This window comes from Phyllopteryx taeniolatus, chromosome 1 (genome assembly GCF_024500385.1).
Source record: "Phyllopteryx taeniolatus isolate TA_2022b chromosome 1, UOR_Ptae_1.2, whole genome shotgun sequence".
NCBI lineage: Eukaryota > Metazoa > Chordata > Actinopteri > Syngnathiformes > Syngnathidae > Phyllopteryx > Phyllopteryx taeniolatus.
Genome location: NC_084502.1, coordinates 27,901,285 through 27,924,865, shown reverse-complemented (window position 1 = coordinate 27,924,865; position 23,581 = coordinate 27,901,285). Strand labels below are relative to the sequence as shown.

Sequence of the window (23,581 nt, the reverse complement as noted above, 5' to 3'; positions counted from 1 at the left end):
CTCTCTCTGTATCTGTCTGTCAGTCTCTCTCTCTCTCTCTCTCACACACACACACGCACACACGCACACTGGCACACACATACACATATTGTTCAGTCTCTCTGAACAATTTAGCCATTTGCAGGCTATTAAAATAATGTATTACAAGTCTCAGTATTCCCTTAATTAAAATTCACTTATCGCAGTTGGGGACTCAGGAGCTCAGCCATTAAGGAGACAGTTCTCTATGGGGTCCCTATAGGTGTGTGCGTGCTCACGTGTATGTGTGCACGTGCGTGTGCATGCACATGCGTCAGTGCGTGCATGATTGCATGCATGTGTGTAAGTGTGACGATGAACTGATGCTATTTGATGAGTCTATATTGGCAATCGGTATGAATGTGCGTGTGAGGAGTTGTGTACCGGCAGTCAGTCCAGGCAGTACACCTGGCCAAATGCGGCTGTGATAGACCTTGAACAGGACATGCAGTAGAAAAATAAGAGATGGATAGTTTACGTAAAAAGATACTTTTCATATTGGTTCATACCGTTGTCTTTGGCTGGCCCTGTTACCAAACGATTGACACCCTAAGTCAGCTAAAACTCATTTCATTAGCTCTTCCTAAGTTTTGTCGTGCTTCTGCTAACAATGTTTGCTTTAATTTGTGTACGATGAAAATATTTATTTGAAACGGTGCTCCTAGTAGCGTTGCAGTTTAGAGTTTGAGTCCTTGATTTATTCATCCTCCCATTGTGCATCAAACAAAGTTGAACTGGAATGAACTGCCAACTGATTAAGCTTTCATTGAGCAAAAAAATATTGAATCAAGCCCATTTTATATTCTTAGCTGATGGGTCTGTTTATGATCAAACATTGCAGTAGACCTTTACAATGTGTTTTCTTGCTCCTCGATAAATAACGAGACAATACGAGTGCATTGCACAGTTTTGAAGCATCTTTTGGTATTTGGATTAAAAAGAAATTTTAGGGGTAGGTACAAGGGTTGCTGTGAGATTTCTTGATTGCTTCCTGGCTCCAGTTGCTAGGGCATCTTTATTTCGCAGTTAATGCATGTACGTTGCCTGTTGGGAATGATCGTGCTCTTGGTGAACTGAGTTGGAATGAGAGCAATGACAGACACCCTCGGGACCACTAGGAGGTGTGTACACATCTAAAATATACTAGCAACAACAACTAAAAATATCCGCCATACTGGAAATATGACTGATAAGGTGAAGATGTTTGAGTGATTTAAAATGATTCAATAGGATTTAAAGAGATACACAGATGGTAAGTGATGTCTGAAAGAATTTACATTCACCACTGTATATTGCTACTTACTACAGTGGCGTAAAAGTCGTTTACACTAGTCATGGGGAAAAAAAGTAACAATTTTTTGTTTCTTTAAATACCCTGCAAAGTGAATTCAAAGATTTGTTTCCAAATACGATCCAGGAAAATATATTCCGGCCACCGGAGACTTGAAGATGATACTTTTTCACAGCTCAAACATGCAGCTTTGTATAGGCATAAGAGTAGCATCCATTTTTCCAGGTTGTAGTAGAGGTATTTCATTGACAGTTGAGCGGGGCATGGTTTCCGTGCATTTAGCTGACACGTCTACGGTGTTTGAAAGCTGAGAGAATGGCTTGACTTGCCATGATTTTGCAGCCTCATTTTATACAGTATATGCACTTTGTGAATAATTTTTTTAATAATTCAAATTTGGCAGGGTTGTTAATGAAACAACTCTTTGCTGTGATGTCAAATTTAGAAGAGATTTATTTTTATTTTACAGGGACTTTAAGTAGACACATTTTCTAATGAATGACAGAAAAGCCAAGGTGGTTTGAAATGAAAAACACTTACAGTACATTTCTAACTGCAATTTTCAGCTTGTCTCATATGAGGGTACATTTAACTATCTGGGAAGTGGCTTCCACCACTACAGTAAGTCATGGAGTATAACTATAAATAAATATTTATATAAATATAAATAATTAAAATTGTTCTTAATTGAGTTGCACCTTTGCCTGGGTGAAATTAAATCAAAGTTAATTAAATAACAACCACCAAACGTGAATTATTAGGTGTTTTAGTATGCATGTATTCGGCAGATACCACTAGTCACAATTACACGGATGTGCATGAGCAATTCCCAGGGTTTGAATTATGTAAGAGCCAGGGCTGCAGCTATTGAATATTTTTAGAATTGAGTATTCTAACAAGTTATTTGATGAACATTTATTTTGTGTTATTAAACACAATAACCTGCATATGAGGTACAGGTATTATATTTGTCCACTTGGGGTCGCCATCCTCACAATCTAGTGTCTATGACTTTCAGTGTGTATGGCTTTAAAAGGCGGGGGCTAGCCTGTTGCCTGATCCGAGCGTCAGCAAATGAGGATGTAGCATTTGCTGGCTGCTAACTGGCTAACCCACCTAAACTGGACAAACTTTTTACGGACTTTTTACTCTTGGCTCGCCGCAAACTTATTTCTACATTGAGTGCTGCATGTGACTGCAGTAGCATTTGTCCATGTCGAAAAACAATCTGCGAAGGGTTGAGCCAGAGATTTCGCTTCAACCTTTTTTTGTAATAAAACTTTTGTAGCTATTTGATTCATCTTTGCAGCCCGAGGTGGGAGCCAATTCTCAACGAAGCGCACACGAGCAACCCGTAAAAAGAGAGAGTTCACAAACCACATTGTTCTATCAGATTGCAAATGTGTGTATTTCAGTGAATTTGTAATGCCAGGGTGTAAACTAAATTTCCCTTTGGGGGCAACCAAAGCATTATGATCATATTCATCTTTTTTTTATTTTCCAACTTTAAAAAAAACAACTCAAGCGCATTGCATTCATCAAGCTTTATCACTCGGTTCCATTTGAATGTAAAATGAGGGATGAGAAAAGCCTTACTGCTGCTCTTTTCTCGCACTAACATTGTCTCATATGGAGGGACGAAAGGTGACTTCTGTTGTACCCCAATTTCTGGCGGTATCAGGTCAGGTTGAAGACATTGCAGAAGATGGAGAAGGCACGTTGCTGTCATGCACACAACCTCCCGATGCATCATTTAACTGGACAGTCACATGAATGACTTGCAAAAGTTATTTTTAAAAAGGTGTCATCTGTCGTCCCGGTTTCCTGTCTCAGTCTTCAAGGAGGGTCCCTGTCTAATTTGGAGGGTGCAGCGGTGGACCTCGAATGTAATCTGCATGCTAATTATAATGCCAGGCTGAAGCGTGGCTTTGCTGCTTCTCTTCTGAGCTCAAAACTAAACCCAGAGGCTGGCGGGAGAATTAATATAGTGGAGCTGGAGAGTGATTATTATAAGTCCCGCCCTGCATGTGAACAGCAATTAACTGCAATCACAGCCTGTTCCTTGACTCCCCCCCCCTCACCTAAAGTATGCTTCTCTCGGCCCTTAATCACTCATCTTTGTGGCAGACCCTCTCATTTGTTCATGTCTTGAATACTCTTACAGGGGTGTCTTCATGTTTGGACTTTCTGGGCTTCCATCCTGGCACAGCAAATATCAAACGTCATTGAGGTGAGAAGTTGGTATCTGGATTTCATATGAACGCGCTGGATAAATGGATACTAGGAACCTTCAAACTATTGGGCGTTTTGATCACAAAGTCGGACTTTAGTTCCTAGCTGATCCATTCTGCAGAACCCCCCCCCCCCCCCCCCCCCCCCCCCGGGTTCTGCAGAATGGATCAGCTAGTTTCGGTCAAATGTAATCAAAAGGCTCTGAAAATAACTCCATTTGTCCAGTTTATGGAGTGCCACCTTTTTTTATATATATCTGATGAGTGTCACGCCTGACACGTCTCCCAAATTTCTTCTCACTGCTCATTCTTTTTGCTGAGTTCAGCCTCCTCATCTCCACATCAGTCATTCAAACCTTCCACCTCGATCTGCCCTTCAGCCATCTCACTCATTTGTCGGAGTCATTCCTTTAATCCCACCTTTCCCTCGCTTTGCTTGCATCTTCTGAGTCATTGCTCCTTTTATGTTTGTTTTTCATTAGCTTTTGAGACACCCATTCAAAGTGGAAAGAGCATTACTGACAATGATTTAATAACATGATACAGAGGATACGGATGAATGACAACAGGACAACAGTGGGCAAGCGTTAGAAGCAATAAGACCAACAAATTGGGATGAACGCAAGAGAGGCAGAGGCTGAGGCAAGAGGTGAGAATAGCCAATGTGACAGGAAAAGGGTGAAAGCAAATGAATGACAGGAAAATCAAGAACGAAAGCTCACCTCATTAAATGAATCGAGCCAACTGGAAAGTGTATGACCTGCTGAGCGCAATCAGCATTTTGTATGAGATAATGGCGCTGTGGTTTACAATTTGGCAAATGACACCGTGCCATCATCCACCTCTTCCGCACAGTATTTCATACAAGGTCGCAGGAAGCTGGAGCATTTCCCAGCTGACTTTGGACGAAAGGCAGATAAACAGCATAGCCTCGATTGGTTACCAGGCAATCACAGGGTACATATAAAGACAGACAACCTCAGCCATTCACACTCATGTGGTCAGTGAGCGGAAATCAATCCCCTGCTCAGTCAGCTTTGTCATCCCCCCCGGAGGAGCAGGACGAAGTGGCTGGGGACCCAAAACTCTGGGCTTCCCTTCTTAGGCTGCCACCCGTGACCCGACTGCGGATAAGCCAAAGAAAATGGATGGTTCGATGGAAATTTTGGGAATACTGTAATACAATTAAAAAGATCAACTATTTTACATATAGATTTAACAGTTTTATGAATTATTATTATTCAATATTATCATCAAAACTATTCGTTTTCAAAATCAAATGTGGCCCTTGAGCGCTGAAGTTTCCCCACTCTTACATACAGGAGTCTGTTCGCACTTTTCTACCGAACACATATTGAACTACTTGTATACTGTACTGAGTTGCTGGCCAAAGGACTGTGCTGCCATCTTCTGGCACAAAATGCCATTACTTATGTTTACAGCTAAAATTACATTTTTCCTATCGTGTCATCTGTTTACGATACCCGGGGGAGTCTTGTGCTCCGTGCTGTATTTCCCTAGTCAATGTAAGCAGGAACAGTGATGGTCCCAGACCCTAAAAACCAGACCAGCTCTCTCTCACACCGGCTGGTTCACTTAAAAAGGATCACACACGCACAGCGATATGGATCTCTGGTGCGCAACTGTTCAACTGGTGGGGTAGACTGAAGGTGGGAATCACGGAGTAACTCACATTATTATTTTGCAGCGCTCAGCATATACTGTGATAATGCGATTATGCAGAAATCTATAAATTAGTAGCAAATACAGTATATAATAATCTACAATACTATGTATCAGAAGAGTAGAAAGCGGCCTTGCACATTAAGCATAAACATGAACAAAAAATAATGTTTTTTCCCATGATACTACATCTGGATAAAACAATAAATCACAATATTTTGTCCTCCCCATTGGACAGGCGCTTTGGAGAATAAGGTCCAACAAGACTGCTGTTGTCGTAGTAGTAGAATTGCACCTCACATTCTCCAGACTATTTTAAATGTAGAAGGAAAAAAAAGACAAAAATAAAAAGTTTATTAAGAGGCCAATGAATCAAATATGATTTATGGGGGAGAGGGGGGGACACACATGATTTGCCTTACAGTAACTCAAACAATGTGGAATGTTACTGCTTGGCGGGGGCTGGGGTTTGGGAGATGCAGGGGCAGCTTGATATAGCAACTGAGTGCCAATTTGGGTGGTCAAACATTAAACAGGGAGGGCCAGACAACAAGACAAAGGATGGAATTCTTTATCTTTTCTCACACCAAATGCAGAATTAGCCAATTAACCATTCACGAGCAAAGCGAGCAGGCAATGGGATGTATTGGAAGTGCAGGGAACAGGAATAAATGGAGGAAAGCAAAGAGGGGAAGGGAGAGAACATGGCAGCCTCCCAATAAGCTATCTGACATCGCACACCAGCAGTCCAACAGGCCAGCTGACTGCTATTTCCAGCATGAGATGACCCACCAGCTGTAGCTGGGGAGGTGGAGGTTGACAGTGGGTTAAGGAAGTGCTGGAGAGAGTGAGACGGTCTGTCTACTTTATTGGAGCTCACCCGTCAGTGAAGTATTCAAGGACATTCAGTATTTACAAGATCTAAAAGAAGACCTAAAGCCTCATCTCATCGCCATGTGTAGGATTCAGTGTCCACTCAAACATCACTACAGCAGTTTAGCTGCACTGATTTTTTTCTTAATCTGCAGCAAAATTTAATGGCTTCTACCGATGGACCCCTTGACAAAGATTTGCGGACATCAATCGTGTGTCTTACAACTCATCGTTAAAAGTTGTTGAAGATAGTGACTTCATAAAATGAACAGCAGCAAACACTGCATTATCTCGGGGAAAAAGGTCTCTTCTAAATCTAAGATTTACTAGTGAAGACGTATACAGGATGTCCCCAAAGTCACTGTACATTTCCTTTATTTCTATTTTGTGTCAGGTATGACAGCGTGCGACAGCTTAGGCTGTGCAGTTTTTGTGACCATGTCATTCATTCCCTTGCCCACGGCTTGCCAATTTACTTTGGAGAAGAGTTGCAAAACTGCCACCTGGCAAGACGTTTTTCTGTCCCTGACTGCAGTTCAGCACCAGTTTTAAAAGCTTAACAGCCGTCAGACTGCTCCGGAGCGTAGTACAATTCACACTATTCACTGGAAAAGCCTAATTCAGCTGATGCTTTAGAAAGTGATGAAGCTCTACCCATGAAGACTTCCGGTTGTTGAAAGATTTCAAGCAGAAGATTATGATGCTCAACCTGAAGTCGGTACACGCACCGGCTGAATCAAGCTTTCGTTGATGTCAAGTTCAAGTGCAGCCCTCCAGAGAGACTTTCCCTGGCTTTGCGCTAACACCTGCTCCAAGAGTTTGGTGTTTTCATCAGTGGTGGCAGTAGCACGCCTTCCTCTGTGTAGATTGTCAAGAAAAGATCCTGTTTCGAGAAACCTGACATGGATAGCGTAAATTGTACTACGCGGTGGACCAGTGTGATGGCCAGAAACCTTCTCAAACTGCCGCTGAACTGCAGTCGGAGACAGAAAAACCTCTTGCCGTGCGGCAATTTTGCCACACTGCTCCAATGTCAATTAGCAAGTCGGGTGCAAGGGAATGGTATGATTCCAAAAACTGTAAAGCCCAAGCTGTCAAATGCTGACAGCCTCAGGTCTGTCCAGAGGATACCTGAAACGAAATAGAAAAAGGAAGTGGATGGTATTGTGACTTTTGGGACAATCACTATATTAGATAAATGCTGCAAATATGTCCACATCACTTGTTTGAAAGTGAGTAAATAATTTGAAGGATACAAAGTGAAAAAGACCAATAATAGTATCTGAAAATACAACACAAAAAGCGACACATCCAGTATGTCAGGGAGCAATGTAATATGTGTAGACTACAGTCACTTTTTGACAGGTGCATGGCTCGTGCCCTCTGAAGACACAACTCATGTGGTTGTTCAGTTGGACCTGGATGTTATTTCAGTGTAAACACTTGGAGACGTGAATGTAAACCTAGCATGTCATGCTGTCTCGACTAAAGAAACCTTTTGCATCAGTACACTGCTTGTCGTATCCCGCAGTTTTCAAACATTATGACCAAAATCAGTTCTGTTTTTTGTTTTTAAAAGGCGTGCTTCACAACAACCTGTACATCGAACAAAGCAAGGTGCAGAAATTACAATATGCATTGTATATTACAACAGCAATTTTGGTACACTTTGGGTTGAAATTAATCCTCATCACAACGACACTTAAAGCACAATTCAAGCTTTTGAGCCAAATCTCACAAAGGTAAGAGTAGGAAGGACCACACGCTTTCGATTCAGATTAAATTCCAATTAAAATTTAACTAAATCAAATGAGACTGGACTAGAACTATACCTGGTTGGAATGCTGAAAACAACTATTGGAGTCACAGTGACACCATCAAGGCCAGATCGTTTTGACAAAACAAAAACAGACGAGCAAAGTGAATTGTGTGAATTGTTAGGATACAACTACGCAAGCGTGACTTGCAAAACAGAACTACTGAAATTAATCTCTTTCAGTGGAGAGAAGTGTCGTACTTAAGTAGATTTTTTTCAGGTATCTGCACTTTACCGGAGTACGTATCTTTCGGACTACTTTTTACTTTTACTCCCTACATTTGAAAACAGATACCTGTACTTTCAACGTGTTTCTTTTTTCAATTTTGGAACATAAATAGAGAGAGGCATAGTACACTGCTTTTAAGATCATGATTGATGAAGATCTTGCGGCCTTGTAAGGGGGGAAAAAAACAGATTTGGAGAAGCAAGAAATTCCTCATCAATAGCCTTACTTAAGATAATTATTTGATTTTGTCGACTACAAGAATGATTTGTGGCAAACGTGTTGTGTCTTCTGCTTTTCCAAAAAACCTACTCCAAAAATTCTCTCATCGAAACATGTTTTGGCAGCATAATAATTTAGCAGTTTTTTTCTTTGAGCTGTGCCAATTATCAAAGCAGATACAACTGACAGTAAAAAGGCATTTTCACGTATGTATTTCAGTACATTTCAGAGTCTGTGCTTTATTTTAGTTTTACTACTTAAGTACAGGAGTTGAATCAGTACTTCAGTACGTTTAGTGTGAGTACTTTTGCCACCTCTGATCTCTTTTGTGGATTGCTGTTTGTCCACAAGTCCAAGTCAAAGTCTTAAAAAGAGTTTTGGATTCCTTTATAAAATAGTATGTGAACTAGTTTTTAAAAGTACAGTATCTAAAACATACTATACTTGAAATAGTGCTTGTCGTCATACCCGCACACAGTTATCTTGTCCTACCAGATCGACTCTTGATGATCTCTCCGAACTCGTCGTCCAGCACCTCGTCGCAATAGTCCTCGGGTCGCACAGCCTCCGCCATGGGTCCACAGGGTAACCGGGTCTAAACTACACCGTTTGGGTCAAATGAGAAGATAATCCGAGTGAGAGCTGGATGGACCAAAGACTCCAGAAGCGGCAGCCACAGACTGGGCGCAGGAGCCAAACTCCAGCCAAGATGGGGAGGTTGACGCTTGAGTAGTTGACATCTGGCCCAGCGTGACGGATCCAAGCAGGTGTGCGGGCCGGGGGTGGCGTGGGGACGTCGCCGGAGCATTCCCTTCTCAAAATAGGAAGCTGTCTGGCCATTCTCGTCGACAGACATCAAACGCATGAGACGCGCCACACACAAAAAAAAAAAAGATCCTTTCCGGGATTCCAAACATTGTTGTTGTTTGGGGGGGTGTCCAAACATTGCAGCTACAGTCGACCTTTTAAACGTGACGTCATACCTACTTCCAGGCGGCAAAGGTCAAGTGTTCTCTTCAGGGTCGGTGCTAACTAAGCGCCCTGTAGCCCTGTGCAGAGCCCTCGATAGAGTTATTCAAGGTTAGTACACAGTAACAGCCATGAATTGTACTAATAATTTAGTTTATCTATCTAGCTATCTAGCTATAGTGATCGGATTGGTGATCGGTTATCGGTTTATTTCAACTCCACGATCTTTAATCGGCCCCAAAAATCCTGATCGTGTAAAGCCTAATTTAAACCATAATGCAAAAGAGCACAATGTGAAAAAAAATTCACTTCTTACACTATCTTCCAAAATGGTTATGCAAGTTGTTTTTTTTCTCATTTAGATCAAAACTTTCCTGAGAAACAGACTTCAAGGAGAGCACCTTGCTGCATGCAGGAGGATAAATATAAATGGACCTGCCCCAGAATCCTTTCTATACAGAAAGGCCTTTGAGATGTTTTTTTTTTTTTTTTTTTCAAAGCAAAGAAAATCCATTGCTCAGACATAAATTGTCAATTTTAGCTAACTGGCAATGATATTGCTGCATATGTGCAATAAATAAGCATAGTTCCTAAACCTTTTTTTGACTAGATTATTTTGAATGCGCTTATCAAATACCATGGCGCCACCCTGCACCGCCCTACCAACCACCGCAAGTAAATTCTCACCCTAGAAGAAACACTGTTACAGAGGCATGCCATTACACTACTGTAATGCCATTTCAAATAGCAAGTGTGGCATGGATGTGCCACCCCGCCCCCCAACCATGAAGGCATGTGCAACTGCAACGCCGCACATGCAAATTACTGCCACTGATTATCATATTTAACAACAATTATCAATTAAATTCCATACATTTTTAAAATCAAATTCCAAATTAAGATGTATTTCACAGTCCTCGCCCCATCAACATTTTCTGACAGATTCAAACCATTCCAACTTTTTTTAAATTGTCTTTATTGAACAATTTTTTAAATTATTATTCTTATTTTGATTTTTTTTTGGTAGTTAATAAAATTATTCAGCTCATTCAGGACAGCTCAAAAATAATCTACAGTATATCATTCCATACAATTACATATCTTTCCATAACATTCAGTATCATTACACAATTAAATCCACAACATTTCAGTTCACATTTAGATTTTCAGCATTTACAATAGTTATTTTATATTAATAGTGTGTTGTTGTTCATTATTGCTTACTAGTGCAGCTGTGGCTCAGTTGCGGGTTGTCCAGTGACCGAAGGGTCCCTGGTTTAATTCCCAGCTCCAACTGTCTGCTGTTGAAGTGCCTTTGGGCAAGACCCGACAGTAATTTGCTCTCAGTGGTAGAAAAGCAGAATATATATGTGAATATGGAGAAGGATTGAGGTTTCCTAAGTTTAGCCTTCTTCCCACTCGCTTTTGAACATGGAAAACTACAAGTGTTTTATTGACTGTTGTTGCTTGTGTTTTTTCTGTATTGTTTTCATGTTCAAATACACGTTCAAATCAATCAATCAATCATGCCATAGTCTATCACTAATCTGTGCTAGCGCACCATAAAAGCCATAATTACAGTTAATATTTGTAAAACGCTTGTAGGCCGTAAATATAAAAGAATTACTGAAAATGAAATGCACAGTACTGACGTAGTACGTTTGGCCTTATGTAGTACGTACTAATAGTACTGACGCAGTATGTACTGACAGTCAGTGATGGGACACCGACTGCCAGGAAGGCGATACTTAAACAGAAACACGAGTCCGAGCGCAACAAGTACACTGTACATGCCGAATGAGGTCATGTTTATTTTAAGATCCAGTGAGTCACACATTTATAGGGCCCAAATTGTGGCTAGAGAAAGGACAAGGTCTGGATTTATATGGAACATCATTATCTGCAGAACTACATCTCCACTTTCAAAGGTTGAACTGCTGTCGTGCATGAAAATTCATTATTAGCATTATTGCACTATCTGCACATGCAGAATAACATTTGGAATACTTTTACTGATCTATCTATCTATCTATCTATCTATCTATCTATCTGATCCAAGCAGTATACAGTAAACCACACACTGCATTTTTTACATTATTCTCTATGCATGTATTTAGGTAGATTAAAAAAAGAAGCCCCTTTCATAGTGGGGAAAAAAGTACAAACGACAGGGACAATAACAGCGTGATAGTGTTGCATTGCATTGTGGGAAATAATGGGCGAACGCACTTGCTTAATAAATCCAGCAGTGGGAAGCATTGCGCAGCTTGAAGTAGACTTCAAGGGTGATAAATGGTACAGTTACATTAGCGTTGCAGTCGAAAGAAAGAAAAAAAGAGAGAGAGAGAGAGAGAGAGAGAGAGAGAGAGAGAGAGAGAGAGCTCCATCCATCCATTCTCAGTGCCGCTTCTCCTGACACGGACAACCATTTGCACCGTCACTGAGTGACGTTACTTAGTCACTTACTGACAAGTTACTGTTAAAAAAAATAATAATAATAATAAAGCAGTCAAAAAGTGTGAGGTGAGTCGTATGAATTGGATTCTGGAGATATTCACCACTTGATACATTGCACTCATACACCAGCTGCGATTAATTACTTGCACAATAAAAGTTGATTAGCTTACCTGAATCGGGAGACGTTGTGAAGGCACTAATTGTCGCCGACCTCTACAATTAGCTAAACATTGGACGTTTGACGTTACACACTATCAACAGAGTTGCTATATATTTTGTTCATCAATGTTTGAAAATGGGAGCTCCTTTGACTTGCAGAAGAAGTAGGCCAAATTGAGTTCACACTTGTACTTAATACATTCGATAAGTCACCATGTAACGGTTAGCTTAGCTTCGTTGTTCTTCTTCTTCTTGTTATTTTATGGTGGTTGACAACAAAATTTAAGGTGCATTAGCGCCACCTACTGTTATAAAATGTATCTCAGGCATGCCTACTAACCTATTATCCCAAATAAATTAGTAATAAATACAAATAAACATAACCATACTATATATCCTAATAATAATTGTCCTCATATTCTTTTCCTAACTCATACGCTTCTCTGTCACTTCCTATCAATTATTATCCCCCATCCAGCTTACTGCTTGACTACTCATCTGTCCCTGAAGTTTGTCCCTTACCTCCTTCCATTTGAAACCTTCCATCCATAGGTGATGTATGCTGCTATAAATATCACATGAATTCTTTCTGTTTTAGATTTTATATCAGCTGTTGCATTGATTACTCCTGCCACAAAAGTCACTAACTTTTTCTTTTCTACTCACACCGACCGCCGCATCAACTTTGCTTTTTCTGACACTTCCCACTTATTGCACCCTGCCCCCTTGTTGCCCTCCTCTCTTCCTATCATCTTTACCGCTTCAGCATCAGATATTTTTCCTTTCCCCCTTATTTGCTCTATCTCTACCACTTTTTTTCATTTTCTCACATCCCCAATATGCTGCACTATGATCCCCTCCCCAATTACAACACTGGACTCTCACCCCCTCTCCACACTTGCCATATTTGTGCTCTCCTCCACACCAAGCACATCTCATCTTCTCATTGCACTTGTTAGCCACATGACCAAATCCCTGACATTTAAAACATCTCAAATATTTTGGAATAAATTCCCTCACTTTGTATTTGATACATCCAATGTATACCACCTCTGGAAGTTCCTGTTCCTCAAATTCTGTAACGACCGTTTCTGTCTCCACTTTGTGTACTGCCCTATTCATTCGTATTGCATTTCCCCCAAAAATATTTCACACTTTTATGTTATCAGTTGTTTCATAGTTGCTTATTGGTACGCCAGAAATCACCCCTTCAGATCCACTTCCTCTTTGTGCTCCCACTCAGACTACTTTACTCATGCTAACATTTCCACCACATTTACTTTTTCCACCAACTCTTCCCCACACCCTGTTCACAAGTTCCCATCACCTAATATATTTCAGTATTTCAGCTCTCCCACTTGCCCCCTTAGGACTTTTGTTTGCTTTAATGGATCCATGCCCTTAAGCCCTCCTTCGCTCTCATACATTCAAAATTCCTAACTCCTGTACTTCCCCTTTCTTGACATCACTACTCGCACTCTCACAATTACAACCCTAACGAGTCTGTTTTATGTTTCTTTCTCTTTACCGACTCCCAATTATCCTTTTCCTTCTCAATTCCTTCCCTAAGATTCATTCTATTGCAACTATAATTCTATTCTTCACTCGTCATTGTCTCCACTTCACCTCCCGACCATAGCTCTTTGGCTGACTTTCTTGGCCTCTCTTCTTCTTCTCTCTTTTTTTTTTTCAATTTCACTTTCCTCATTTGGTTCTTTCTCAATCCATGTTGCTCTTACAACCTACACCCAAGGCCCACAGTCAACACAGGAAGTGAGCAAAACTCATTCATCACACACCAAGCTGTCCCTCTGTTGCACACAACCCACAATCAGGGTTTCATGAAAACAAAGTACAAAATAAATGTAATGCAAGAGTTAAATAAGACACACATTCAACGAACTACGGGTAACATGAGCACACATTATTCATGTTACGTTAATCCTTATTGTTCATGAACATAAAGGATGAATGTTTTACGGCAACATTTCAAGATTTCATGGTGAAATGCATGCTGAGAGCCCAACAGCTTCTGCTACAAAATACAGTAAGTCTCTGAGTGACGTCAACCAAAATCCCATGATGCAGCGGAAATAGTTAATTACTGAATAATCACTGTTAAGTCTTTTACTGTATGCTATGTGGTAAATAACTGTATAATTTTCAGGAATGTCTAACAGTGTTTTTCTTACGTTTGATGCGGGCCGTGTTTAAATGTAATGATTAAAATATGAGGCGGGCCAATAAAAAAACAAGCAGTGAGCTGCAAATGGCCCCTGGGCAGGACTTTAGACACACCTGATGTATGAAAGCGCTTTTACAGCCACATTCTTCAAACAAAGTTTATTTTAAGACATGATGTAGCATGGACATGTTTTGTAAGTCAGTCATTAGCTGAGCTTCTTTAGCACACAAACATATCACTGTCCTGTTTTTACAATGAAATGGAGTAACCATTCTTGTACATCTGAACCGCGGTCTGTTGGAAATATCCAACGCTGATCTACATCATCACAAAGCACACACAAGAGATGTTCCTCGATAGCTCAACGGTTTCACAAGCTGTAGCAGGAGTGACAACTCATGTTAGGTGATACTCTACCCTCTTTGTCCATGACCCACTGAGCTCTACAATCTGAGCTGTGACATCTCTCAAAAATGATGAAGGTGATGAGAAGGACAATGTGATATGAGCCGTGACTTATGGAAGACGTCTGTCATCTCCAGCACCTGCATACAGTAAAATAAAACCAAAATTCATACCTAGTGTTGTGTGATGTTAAAGTCATTAAAATATAAGCACTTTGACATGTTCTATTTTTGCAATGGTATGCATTGAAGAGTCAAAATTGTCCTTTGGCCTAAAGTCAGCTGGGATAGGCTCCAGCTTACCCACGACCACGATGAGGACAATTGAAAATGAATGCTTATTAAATACAGTAGGATTGCCAAGGTAACTCAGTTCAATATTTACATTGGTCTGTAGTTTTCTTGTATCCATCCATTTTCTATTCAGCTTATCCCAGCCAACTTTGGGGGAGATGCGAGGTACACCCTGGACTGGTTGCCAGTCAGTCACAGTGTTTTCTTTTGTACTTCAGCAATTTTCAATCTCTTGAAATCTGGCATTGTTTCTTATAAATCGAACAGAACCAGCTTTCTATATGTCACAATTGCGTTTTTAGCATCACCTGCTGATTTATTTCGCGCAGAGGTTTGACATGAACGTGTGCGCAGTTTTGCGACAATCTGACAAATTTTAAATCTAGCGGACCTTGAGGAAAATGATGCGCGCAGTCCGGTCTCACGTTGAAGACGGCGACTAATCAATCATAACAGCTCTGTGCTTGTACCCTGTGGGGCTGCTACGGTGACTGACATGTGAGCCAAAAGAAGAGATGACAGATTGATTGGCTGAGAGGTATTCCCTGGATTTGTGACGATGATGATGATGATAATATATAAAAGTGGGTACAGTTTTTTTATTTTTTTTAATTCTTTTCAGATATGGATTATGTCCAGTTGAGTGAATGGATATGTTGGACGGTACGTTACATGTGAATCATCTTTCCTGATTAGAGGCGACAGTGTAAACTTGTGTACAACAATCTTTAAGAGCTCTTGGGAAATGAGTTACATGTCTAATGCACCCAACCTCCCCCATCGCTTCTCCAACTCCCCTGAAACCCTCTCCCAGCATTGATGGGTGAATGGGAGCTAGTAGTACTCCCCGTAGCTTTTGGGGTTGAGGCAGTAGAGGACGCCCCCGCCGAAAGAGAAGATGGTCCCGCCCCAGGCCAGGCCATAGCCCCAGTTGAACTCATGGTAAATCTTCAGGTTGATGCTCTCAATGAACTTGATGGGGTACAGCACCAAGCTGCAGGCCTGTAGGACCACTAGAGAGGAGACATTGTTCTTTAAAACAACACCGGTCAAGTGAGAGGGACTAAGCGCTCAGCAGGAAATAATCATGTGGCTAAAACTACCACTTAAAAGAAATGTCAGGAAATGTTCACTTTCATAAAAACATTTGCACGGTACCTAATAGTCTGTCATTACCATCTGTCAATTCTGACTGATAGTGAGGGATGTAAAGAAGGACAGAAAATAAACAATGAGGGAGAAGTGGGAATATTACAAAAGAAAAAGAAGGAATAGAAAGAAGAAAGTAACGCGATGCCCAATTACTAATAATATAAATGATAATATAAAATAATACCATACCAAGTAAGTACTGAAATAAAGCATCAGTTGTGCTGCGTCAATCATTTCGCTCAGTGTACCATTAAGTTGATAACTTGCTTCTGAGTAATTAGCAACACTGCGGTATGCTAATCAGTAAATAACCAGTTTTATGTTTCTGTAGCCGGGTGGCATGGAATCAACGCTTTTATTATTTGTTGTGTTAACATCTGGATAGCAAATGGTTTTCCTGCTTTTAATAGTCAATCAAAATGCTGATCCTTATCACTTCTTTATTGATCAGATTTTTAACCCTAGTTGTTTGTTGTGTTACAGTTCCAATTATCTAATGGGTGTTAATTATTTTAAAATTGACATTAGTGTTAAAGTACACATCATCATGATTATTACTATTACCAATATTCCTTCGCATTCCGACATGCCATATTAAACTCCGGATTACTGCTTCTTTGCACCTGCTAATCAATAGTTCGCTCTAAAGAAAAACTTGTATCTACTCTAATATGCATATCAGAAAAAAATGTTATGTGCCAGTATGTTATACATGCAAAATGACTGTAAAAGAATGTATCTATTAGGTTTTTTAAAAATGTTTCTATTTTAAATGATCATAATTCAACTGCAAATGTATTTTATATTTTAAATTGGGTGACATGTTGTCTTTTAAATTGAAGACAATGTTAAAAATAATGCTATTCTTTTGTAAGTATATCTAAATCACTGGAAGGAGGGGATGCCATGTAAAATCACATCTCGGGGGGCCACATTGGGTTGCAAGGAATGTAAGAAATGCTGAGAAGGTGCAAAGCGAGGAAAGAAGAAAGAAGGAACCAGGTAGGTAGTGAAGAAATAAAGGAACTGAGTAAATGTAGTGCTTATAAAATGGGAGGAAGAATGTGTGAAGGACAGAAAATAAGATGCAGGGAGAAAACCAGAGAGGGAGTCTACTGTAGATCTGTATTTGAATGTAGGATGTGCAGAAGAGAGTTTGTGCTCTTATTAAAGCTAAAATATAAGCATCTCAACCACAGTTTTTAAGATTGCGCAAATGACTCGTGGCAACCTTTGACCTGGGAGTGTTGCTGTGACGTGTGCTTACCCACCTGTGGCGAAAAGCATAAAAGCGACAGGTCTGTAGAATCGCCGCCTGGTGCCGATGCACACGGCCACCAAAGCCACCAGGAATGACATCAGCACCAGGGCGCCACCTCCGAGCAACAGTGCCAGTGTGGCAACCTGCCAGTCTAGAAAAAGAATGGACGGAGGGTGGAAACAGCGAAACAAAGAGCAGTAAGTTGCAATAGAGCAATTGTAGCTGTTGAAATATAAAACACACATGAGCCAGGTCCTTGAGGAAAGATGACGACGATCTCATACAGCAATCATGGATGTGCATCAAAGACAGTCAGGTTAAAGCAAATTTATTTCTATCAGGCCAATTATGAGTTTATCAATCTGAGTCACAAAGATCGGTTCCAACTCGAAACAACCTGAAAAGTCTCCCCATCTCACTTCTGCGACAAAAAGCTACAGTAAAAATCTAAACTTTGAATCAAATCCACCGTTTATTATCTATGATCCCATGTAAAAGCATGTTAAAATGGTTCCAAACAAACCAGTTTAATAATTTGTTATTCTAAGAATAAAAAAGAAAACAGAATAAGTCTACAAATCCTTCAGAAAAAAACACATTTGAAGAGGGATTGGACGTACCCAACTTCAGACATCATTATCTAGCTAGCCAATTACAATACCTCATCAAATGAATACACCCTAATGAAGAACATCCATCGTGGCTGATTGTGAAAAATTGAAGCTATGATGGTAAATATTGTCAGTACCCCATAGGTGTGACATGAGTTGAAGGAGAAGCAGAAGTGGATGAGGTTCAACTGTTCAGAGCAATGAGAACCGTGGAAGGGACGGACGGACGGAGTAGGTGGAGGAAAGTGACAAGAGTGATCTGTGACAGAAGAGGAACAGCTGAAGTAAAAAGAAAGTTGAATATAAAAAGTTTACACACCCCAGTTTAAATACCAGGTTTTTATGATATAAGAAATGGGACCAAAATAAATACAAACTTTTTCCGCCATTAATGTCATCTATAAGCTGTACAACTCAATTGAAATTGTGTTTTTAATCTTTTTGAGAGGGGAAGTAAGAATAAACAACTGAAATAATGTGGTTGCACAAGTGTGCACACCCTCCTAAAACTGGGATGTGCTGTGGTAAGAATGAATCACACATGGGAGTTGGCACACACCTGCCACTATTTCAAGTGCCTCTGATTAATCCCAAATCCCAAGGCCCCCCCCCCCCAACCCTTTTTTTGTTTGCTTTCTGGTAGAAGCCCGAAGGTTTTGTGCTAACACTAACTGCAAAATCGAACTGTTCATAATTCCCTTGACCTTGACTAAGCCTGCATTCCAGCTGAACAAAAACAGCCCCAAAGCATGATGCTGCCACCACCATGCTTCAGTGTCGGTATGGTGTTTGTATGTAGTGAGCAGTGTTGTTGTCCAGAAAAAGCCTAAACAGCTAGAATGTATTTGGGGTTAATCAGAGACACTTTATATGGTGGAAGGTGTGTGCTGACTCCCATTTAAGATTAGTTTAAATGTGACTGGTGTGATTAATTCAGCCAGAAATAGGGGGTACATACTTGTGCAGCCACATCGTTTCAGTTGTTCATTTATATTTACCCTCTTGAAAAGATTAAAAATTAAATTAAGTTGTATGGGTTATAGGTCACATTAATAGTGGAAAACGTTTCGAAGTGATTTATCTTTGTCTCATTTTTTTATACCACAAAAACCTGACATTTTTATATCTAATGTAGCTGGAGTTAGAGCAGAAGATTCAGAGGACAGGGAGGGATGGAAGATGATGCTGTGGCGAACCCAAATAGGGTCAATCCCAAAGGAAAAGAAGAATGGATGGATGAGTAATAGGTTACACTTCCCAGAATGAACACATTTTCAGAATGAACAAACAATAGTCAGCCATTTCCTAATTTTTGTGATGTTTGCATTCCTGAGTTAGGGAATTATACCCCAGAGCTAGCTTCTTTCTTTTTCTTCTTTTGTCCTAGCAGTGAAAGTGTGTAGAGAGTTGCTCGCGGGGAGCTCGCTGTATCGTCAACAAATTCATCAGTTAAATTTGAGTGACATCAAATCTAATGTCGAAGTGATCTATTGAGGATGATACATGGGATTGAGTTGAAGATGGGAGCAATCGCCTCCTTAAATGTAGCGATCATCTGATAGGCATCTAATAAGTAAAACAACATTTTGTCTGTTAGCGTGTAGTCAACCAGGTGGAAGTCAAGGGTGATTAGGACGTAGTCAGATAAGAGAGGATTTGGGGAAAATACTGTTAATGTTCAGTATTAACGCCATATGTCAGCACAAGGTCAACCGTATGATGAGCTCCATCAACTATCTGAGAGAAAGTAACCAGCACTAATAATGCAATTGCAAATGAGCTTAGGCTATCATTTTCAGTTTTCATATTGCTATAATAGAGTCACTGATGGTGTAGTGGTACACTCACCTGACTTTGGTGCGGGCAGCGTGGGTTCGGTCCCCACTCAGTGACGGTGTGAATGTGAGTGCGAATGGTTGTCCGTGTCTATATGTGCCCTGCGACTGACTGGCGGCCAGTTCAGGGTGTCGTCCGCCTTTCGCCCGAAGTCAGCTGGGATAGGCTCCAGCACCCCGCAAACCTAACCAGGATAAGCCGTAATGAAAATGGATGGCTGAAGATTGCTATAATAATGCTTATTTTACTAACCGGAGGTTCAGAAATATGTCAGGAAAAGAGTAGACAAGCACATAAAGGCATGGAAATGACAGGAGAGGGAGGAGAAATAAAGGAATTATTTGAGGATGAAGAGGCAGAAGGTAGACTAGATAAACTGGCAAGGAAAAGAGGGATGGATGCACGGAGAACAAAAAAGAAGGCAAGGTTGAAAATGCAACAAAAAGGAAAGAAGAAATATAATCAAAGAAGAGGGAAATTAAGGAAAGGAATGACAAGAGAGAAGGGAAAGAGGACAAATGAATAGGAAGGATGCAGGACATAAAATAATTAAAAGGAATTGAAAGGAAAGGAGCAAGGAATGTTATGAAAGTGGGAAGGGTGCACGCAATGAGACAAGGAAGAACTGATGGAGAAAATGAAAGAAAGTTAGAAAAAAGGAAGGCTGCAAAGAAAAGTGTGAAGTAGTAGAAAGATATAGAGAAATAAAGGAACTGAATACAGAAATGTGCACCAAAGCACAATTCAAGTACAAAATGAAACACCGTTTATATGAAGTGCTTGAAGGCGAGGTAGCACTACAAGATGAAAACAGGGGGGTTACAAGGGCACAGAGAGGGCAGCGTGAAAAGAGATGACAGGAGGAGAAGACGGGTGGAGGAAGGAGACGAGAAATAGCTGAGTGAAAGGTAATGAAGAGAGGGAGCACTTAGTTCACTTAAGCTGACAAAAAGCCTGCAAAAAAAAATAAAAAATACAAAAATCTTTGCTCGCCATACTTATATATAGTGGGCAGGGTGGCTTGATGTGCACTTAAATAGCACACAGACCTTGTTCCATATTCCAACATCAAGATCCAGTTTGTGCTGTCCCTTTCATCTTTTAGCAACCTACAGTATATAGAAGCAACCCCAAAGCCAAGATGTGTTGAAAGGGAGTTGAAAAAAGGAATACAGAACTGATTTTCACTCAGCTGCAGTTTCTCAACATTTTCAAGCCATTTCTGAGGGAATTGACACCAGTTAGATATTTTTAGCAATATTTAAAGTATGCATGTTATGTTGTTTTTTTTTAATCTATACTCTTATTTTTTGTCTTGCTGAAATTAGCCCATCTCATGCAAGTCAAGCAAACTGTTCACCTAAGAGTGGGCCTGAAATTTTGAACAGCTTGCTCGTTTTCGCTTATTTTTAGAAATAGACAACAATAGATTAGGGCTGCAGATTCTGTTGAAACCAGATGTTTACATACACTACATAAAATGACACGTATGCTTTTTTTCCCTCACTGACATGAAATCAGACTAAAATGTCCATGTTTTAGGTCAAAAAGTATTGCCAAAAGTATTTCTACTAACTAAAGACTGGATTTTTTGGGGACTTTCTTCAGTCAGAAATTAACATAGCGTAAGATTACTACACCTTTAAACAATTTGTGAAAACCCAGATAATGATGTCATGTCTTTGGAAGCTTCTGACAGACACACCTGTGGATGTATTTTGAGGGAAAACTTAAAAACACACTGCTTCTTTGCGTAACATCATGGGAAATTCAAAAAGAATCAGCCAAGCTATCAGGAAGAAAATTGTGGACATGCACAAGTCTGATTCATCCTTGGGTGCAATTTTCAGATGCCTGGAGGTGCCACATTCATCCGTTCAAAAAATGTACTGTTTATTCATAATGAGCATCGTTGTTTGGAGGGAAAAGCGGTAAGCTTGCAAGCCCCAGGACACAATCCCAACTGTGAAATACAGGGGTGGCAGCATCATGTTGTGAGGTTATTTTGGTACAGGAAGGATTGGTGCAATTCACAAAAAAGATGGAATCATTAGAAAAGAACATGATGTGGAACTACTGAAACAACATCTCAAGACATCAGCCTGGAAGTTAAACCTTGGGTGCAAACAGATCTTCCAAATGGACAATGAACCGAAGCATACTGCCAAACTGGTTACAAAGTGGCCTATGGACAACAAAGTCAAGGTTTTGGAGTGGCCAATACTAAGCCCTGATCTCAATCCTATTGAAAATGTATGGGCAGACCTGAAAAGGCATGTGCGAGCAATGTGGCCTACGAATTTGACTCACTTACAGCCTTTCTGCCAGGAGGAAAAGGCCAAACTTCCTGCCAACTATTGTGAGAAGCTTGTGGAAGGGTATCCAAAACATTTGACCCAAATTATACAGTTGAAAGGCAATGCTACCAAATACTAATGAATTGCATGTCAACTTTTGACTTTGAGTAAAGTAACGAAAAAATTGCCCCCGCCCCCCTAAATAAATAAATAAATTATGATCCCGGCATTTGGCAAATCCAAATAATTTTGGTAATCCGAATTGATACCCTACAATAAATTCACTTGGGTGTTTAATTTCCCACTTGATGGGTGGGGCAGGCCCTGCGGAGACCCAACTAGTTGTATTTGGAAAGTACATTTTCCATAATGTGTTCCCTTCAAACAGGGAGATAAAGGGAGAATGGAAGAGCAGGGGGGGGGGGGGGGGGGGGGGGGGACAAACTAAATGAACCCCCTTCTCATTCAAACGCACAAGTCACCTTTAACAACATAGTCACTACACAGGCCATCTTTGCTTTAAGACTGTTCCGACATAAGTGGGTTCAACGTTACGAACTAGTGCAATGAACTAGTTTAAGCAGAAGCATTACAATACATCAACGCGGCACAATAAGATATGCTCAGATGCCGCAGTACAGGACTAACTGTTTTTCATTTGATTGTTATATACATATTTTATGTGTTTTTATCCAAATATTTACAGTAATTATGACTTACTGCATTGACATAGCTAAACAACGTGTTCCAACTTTTGTACAAATTCGGTTACATAAACTGAGGAACCTCTGGACAGTGAAAATGCACCCAACTTTGCTCTTTTTCCTCTTATTTTCTTATTATTTCTCCTGCTGAACATTTGAACAAAAGCACGCTGTTTTGGTTGCTATAGTAAAATCAATTACGCTTCTGTTGCGTCATCAATATGAACGTTAGCCTGACCAAATACCACTTCAACATTCATAGCAATCCTATTTTCATATTACCTTTAATAATAGCTAAATGTGGCACCAGAAAGCGCCTTATTAAAGGAAGCCGAATGGTGTAGGGGAGTTAAAAGGAGGAAATTAGAAAAAAAAAAAAAAACAAGAGAGGGTGTGTGGGGAGCATATTTTCTGTATGCAAATAAATGCAGTTCTTAAAATAGCCTACAAATGCAGTATCTAAACAACGTATTGCTATTTATTTGAACCTAACCATGCACACAAGATTTCATATGGAAACATAATAAGGAGAATAGCATCTCTGTCATTGTCATGGTGACGCGGCATCACGTACAGAAATTCTTCATTGCGTTCGTCCCGCTAGCATTGCCGTTAATGTTCCCGGTTATTTTCTTTTCCGGTCTGTCTGCCACAGCTGAATGCAACATCAGTTCCCATTCCATCTTTGGTTGCCACAAATAGAAACAAGGAATCTCTGGAGGCTTGGAGGGTCTCTGCTGGACAGGGGAGGGGGCTTGACCAGAGGGGGATGATTAGAGGAAAGGAAAGGAGCAGATTGAATTTGAAAAGATTTTAAAGGGCCAGAGGTTTATTTGCTGGCTTGTCTACAATATTTCCAGGCCAGGTCTAGGTCAGACTATGGTACTAAGAG

General features: G+C 40.4%; 2 protein-coding genes across 19 annotated transcripts in view; both read right to left on the bottom strand.

Annotated features, from left to right (window-relative positions):
* dmd (dystrophin) overlaps positions 1-9,075 on the bottom strand; it is a 216,594-nt gene extending 207,519 nt beyond the window's left edge. For all 15 annotated transcript variants that reach the window (XM_061785408.1, XM_061785324.1, XM_061785369.1 and 12 more), the window contains exon 1: positions 8,853-9,075. In XM_061785408.1, coding sequence (XP_061641392.1) covers positions 8,853-8,934 — 82 coding nt within the window. In that variant the 5' untranslated portion in view covers positions 8,935-9,075. The remainder of the gene's footprint in view (positions 1-8,852) is intronic.
* A 5,198-nt stretch (positions 9,076-14,273) lies between these two features.
* Positions 14,274-23,581, bottom strand: part of LOC133483691 (transmembrane protein 47-like) — a 98,961-nt gene continuing 89,653 nt past the window's right edge. For 2 of the 4 annotated variants that reach the window (XM_061785311.1, XM_061785301.1), the window contains 2 exons: positions 17,252-17,392; positions 14,274-15,841 (listed from right to left, as the gene is read on the bottom strand). In XM_061785311.1, the coding sequence (XP_061641295.1) occupies positions 15,663-15,841; positions 17,252-17,392 (320 nt within the window). In that variant the 3' untranslated portion in view covers positions 14,274-15,662. Of the gene's footprint in view, positions 15,842-17,251; positions 17,393-19,700; positions 19,873-23,581 lie in introns of those variants that run through there. The other 2 variants (XR_009790177.1, XR_009790176.1) reach the window with 2 other exon arrangements.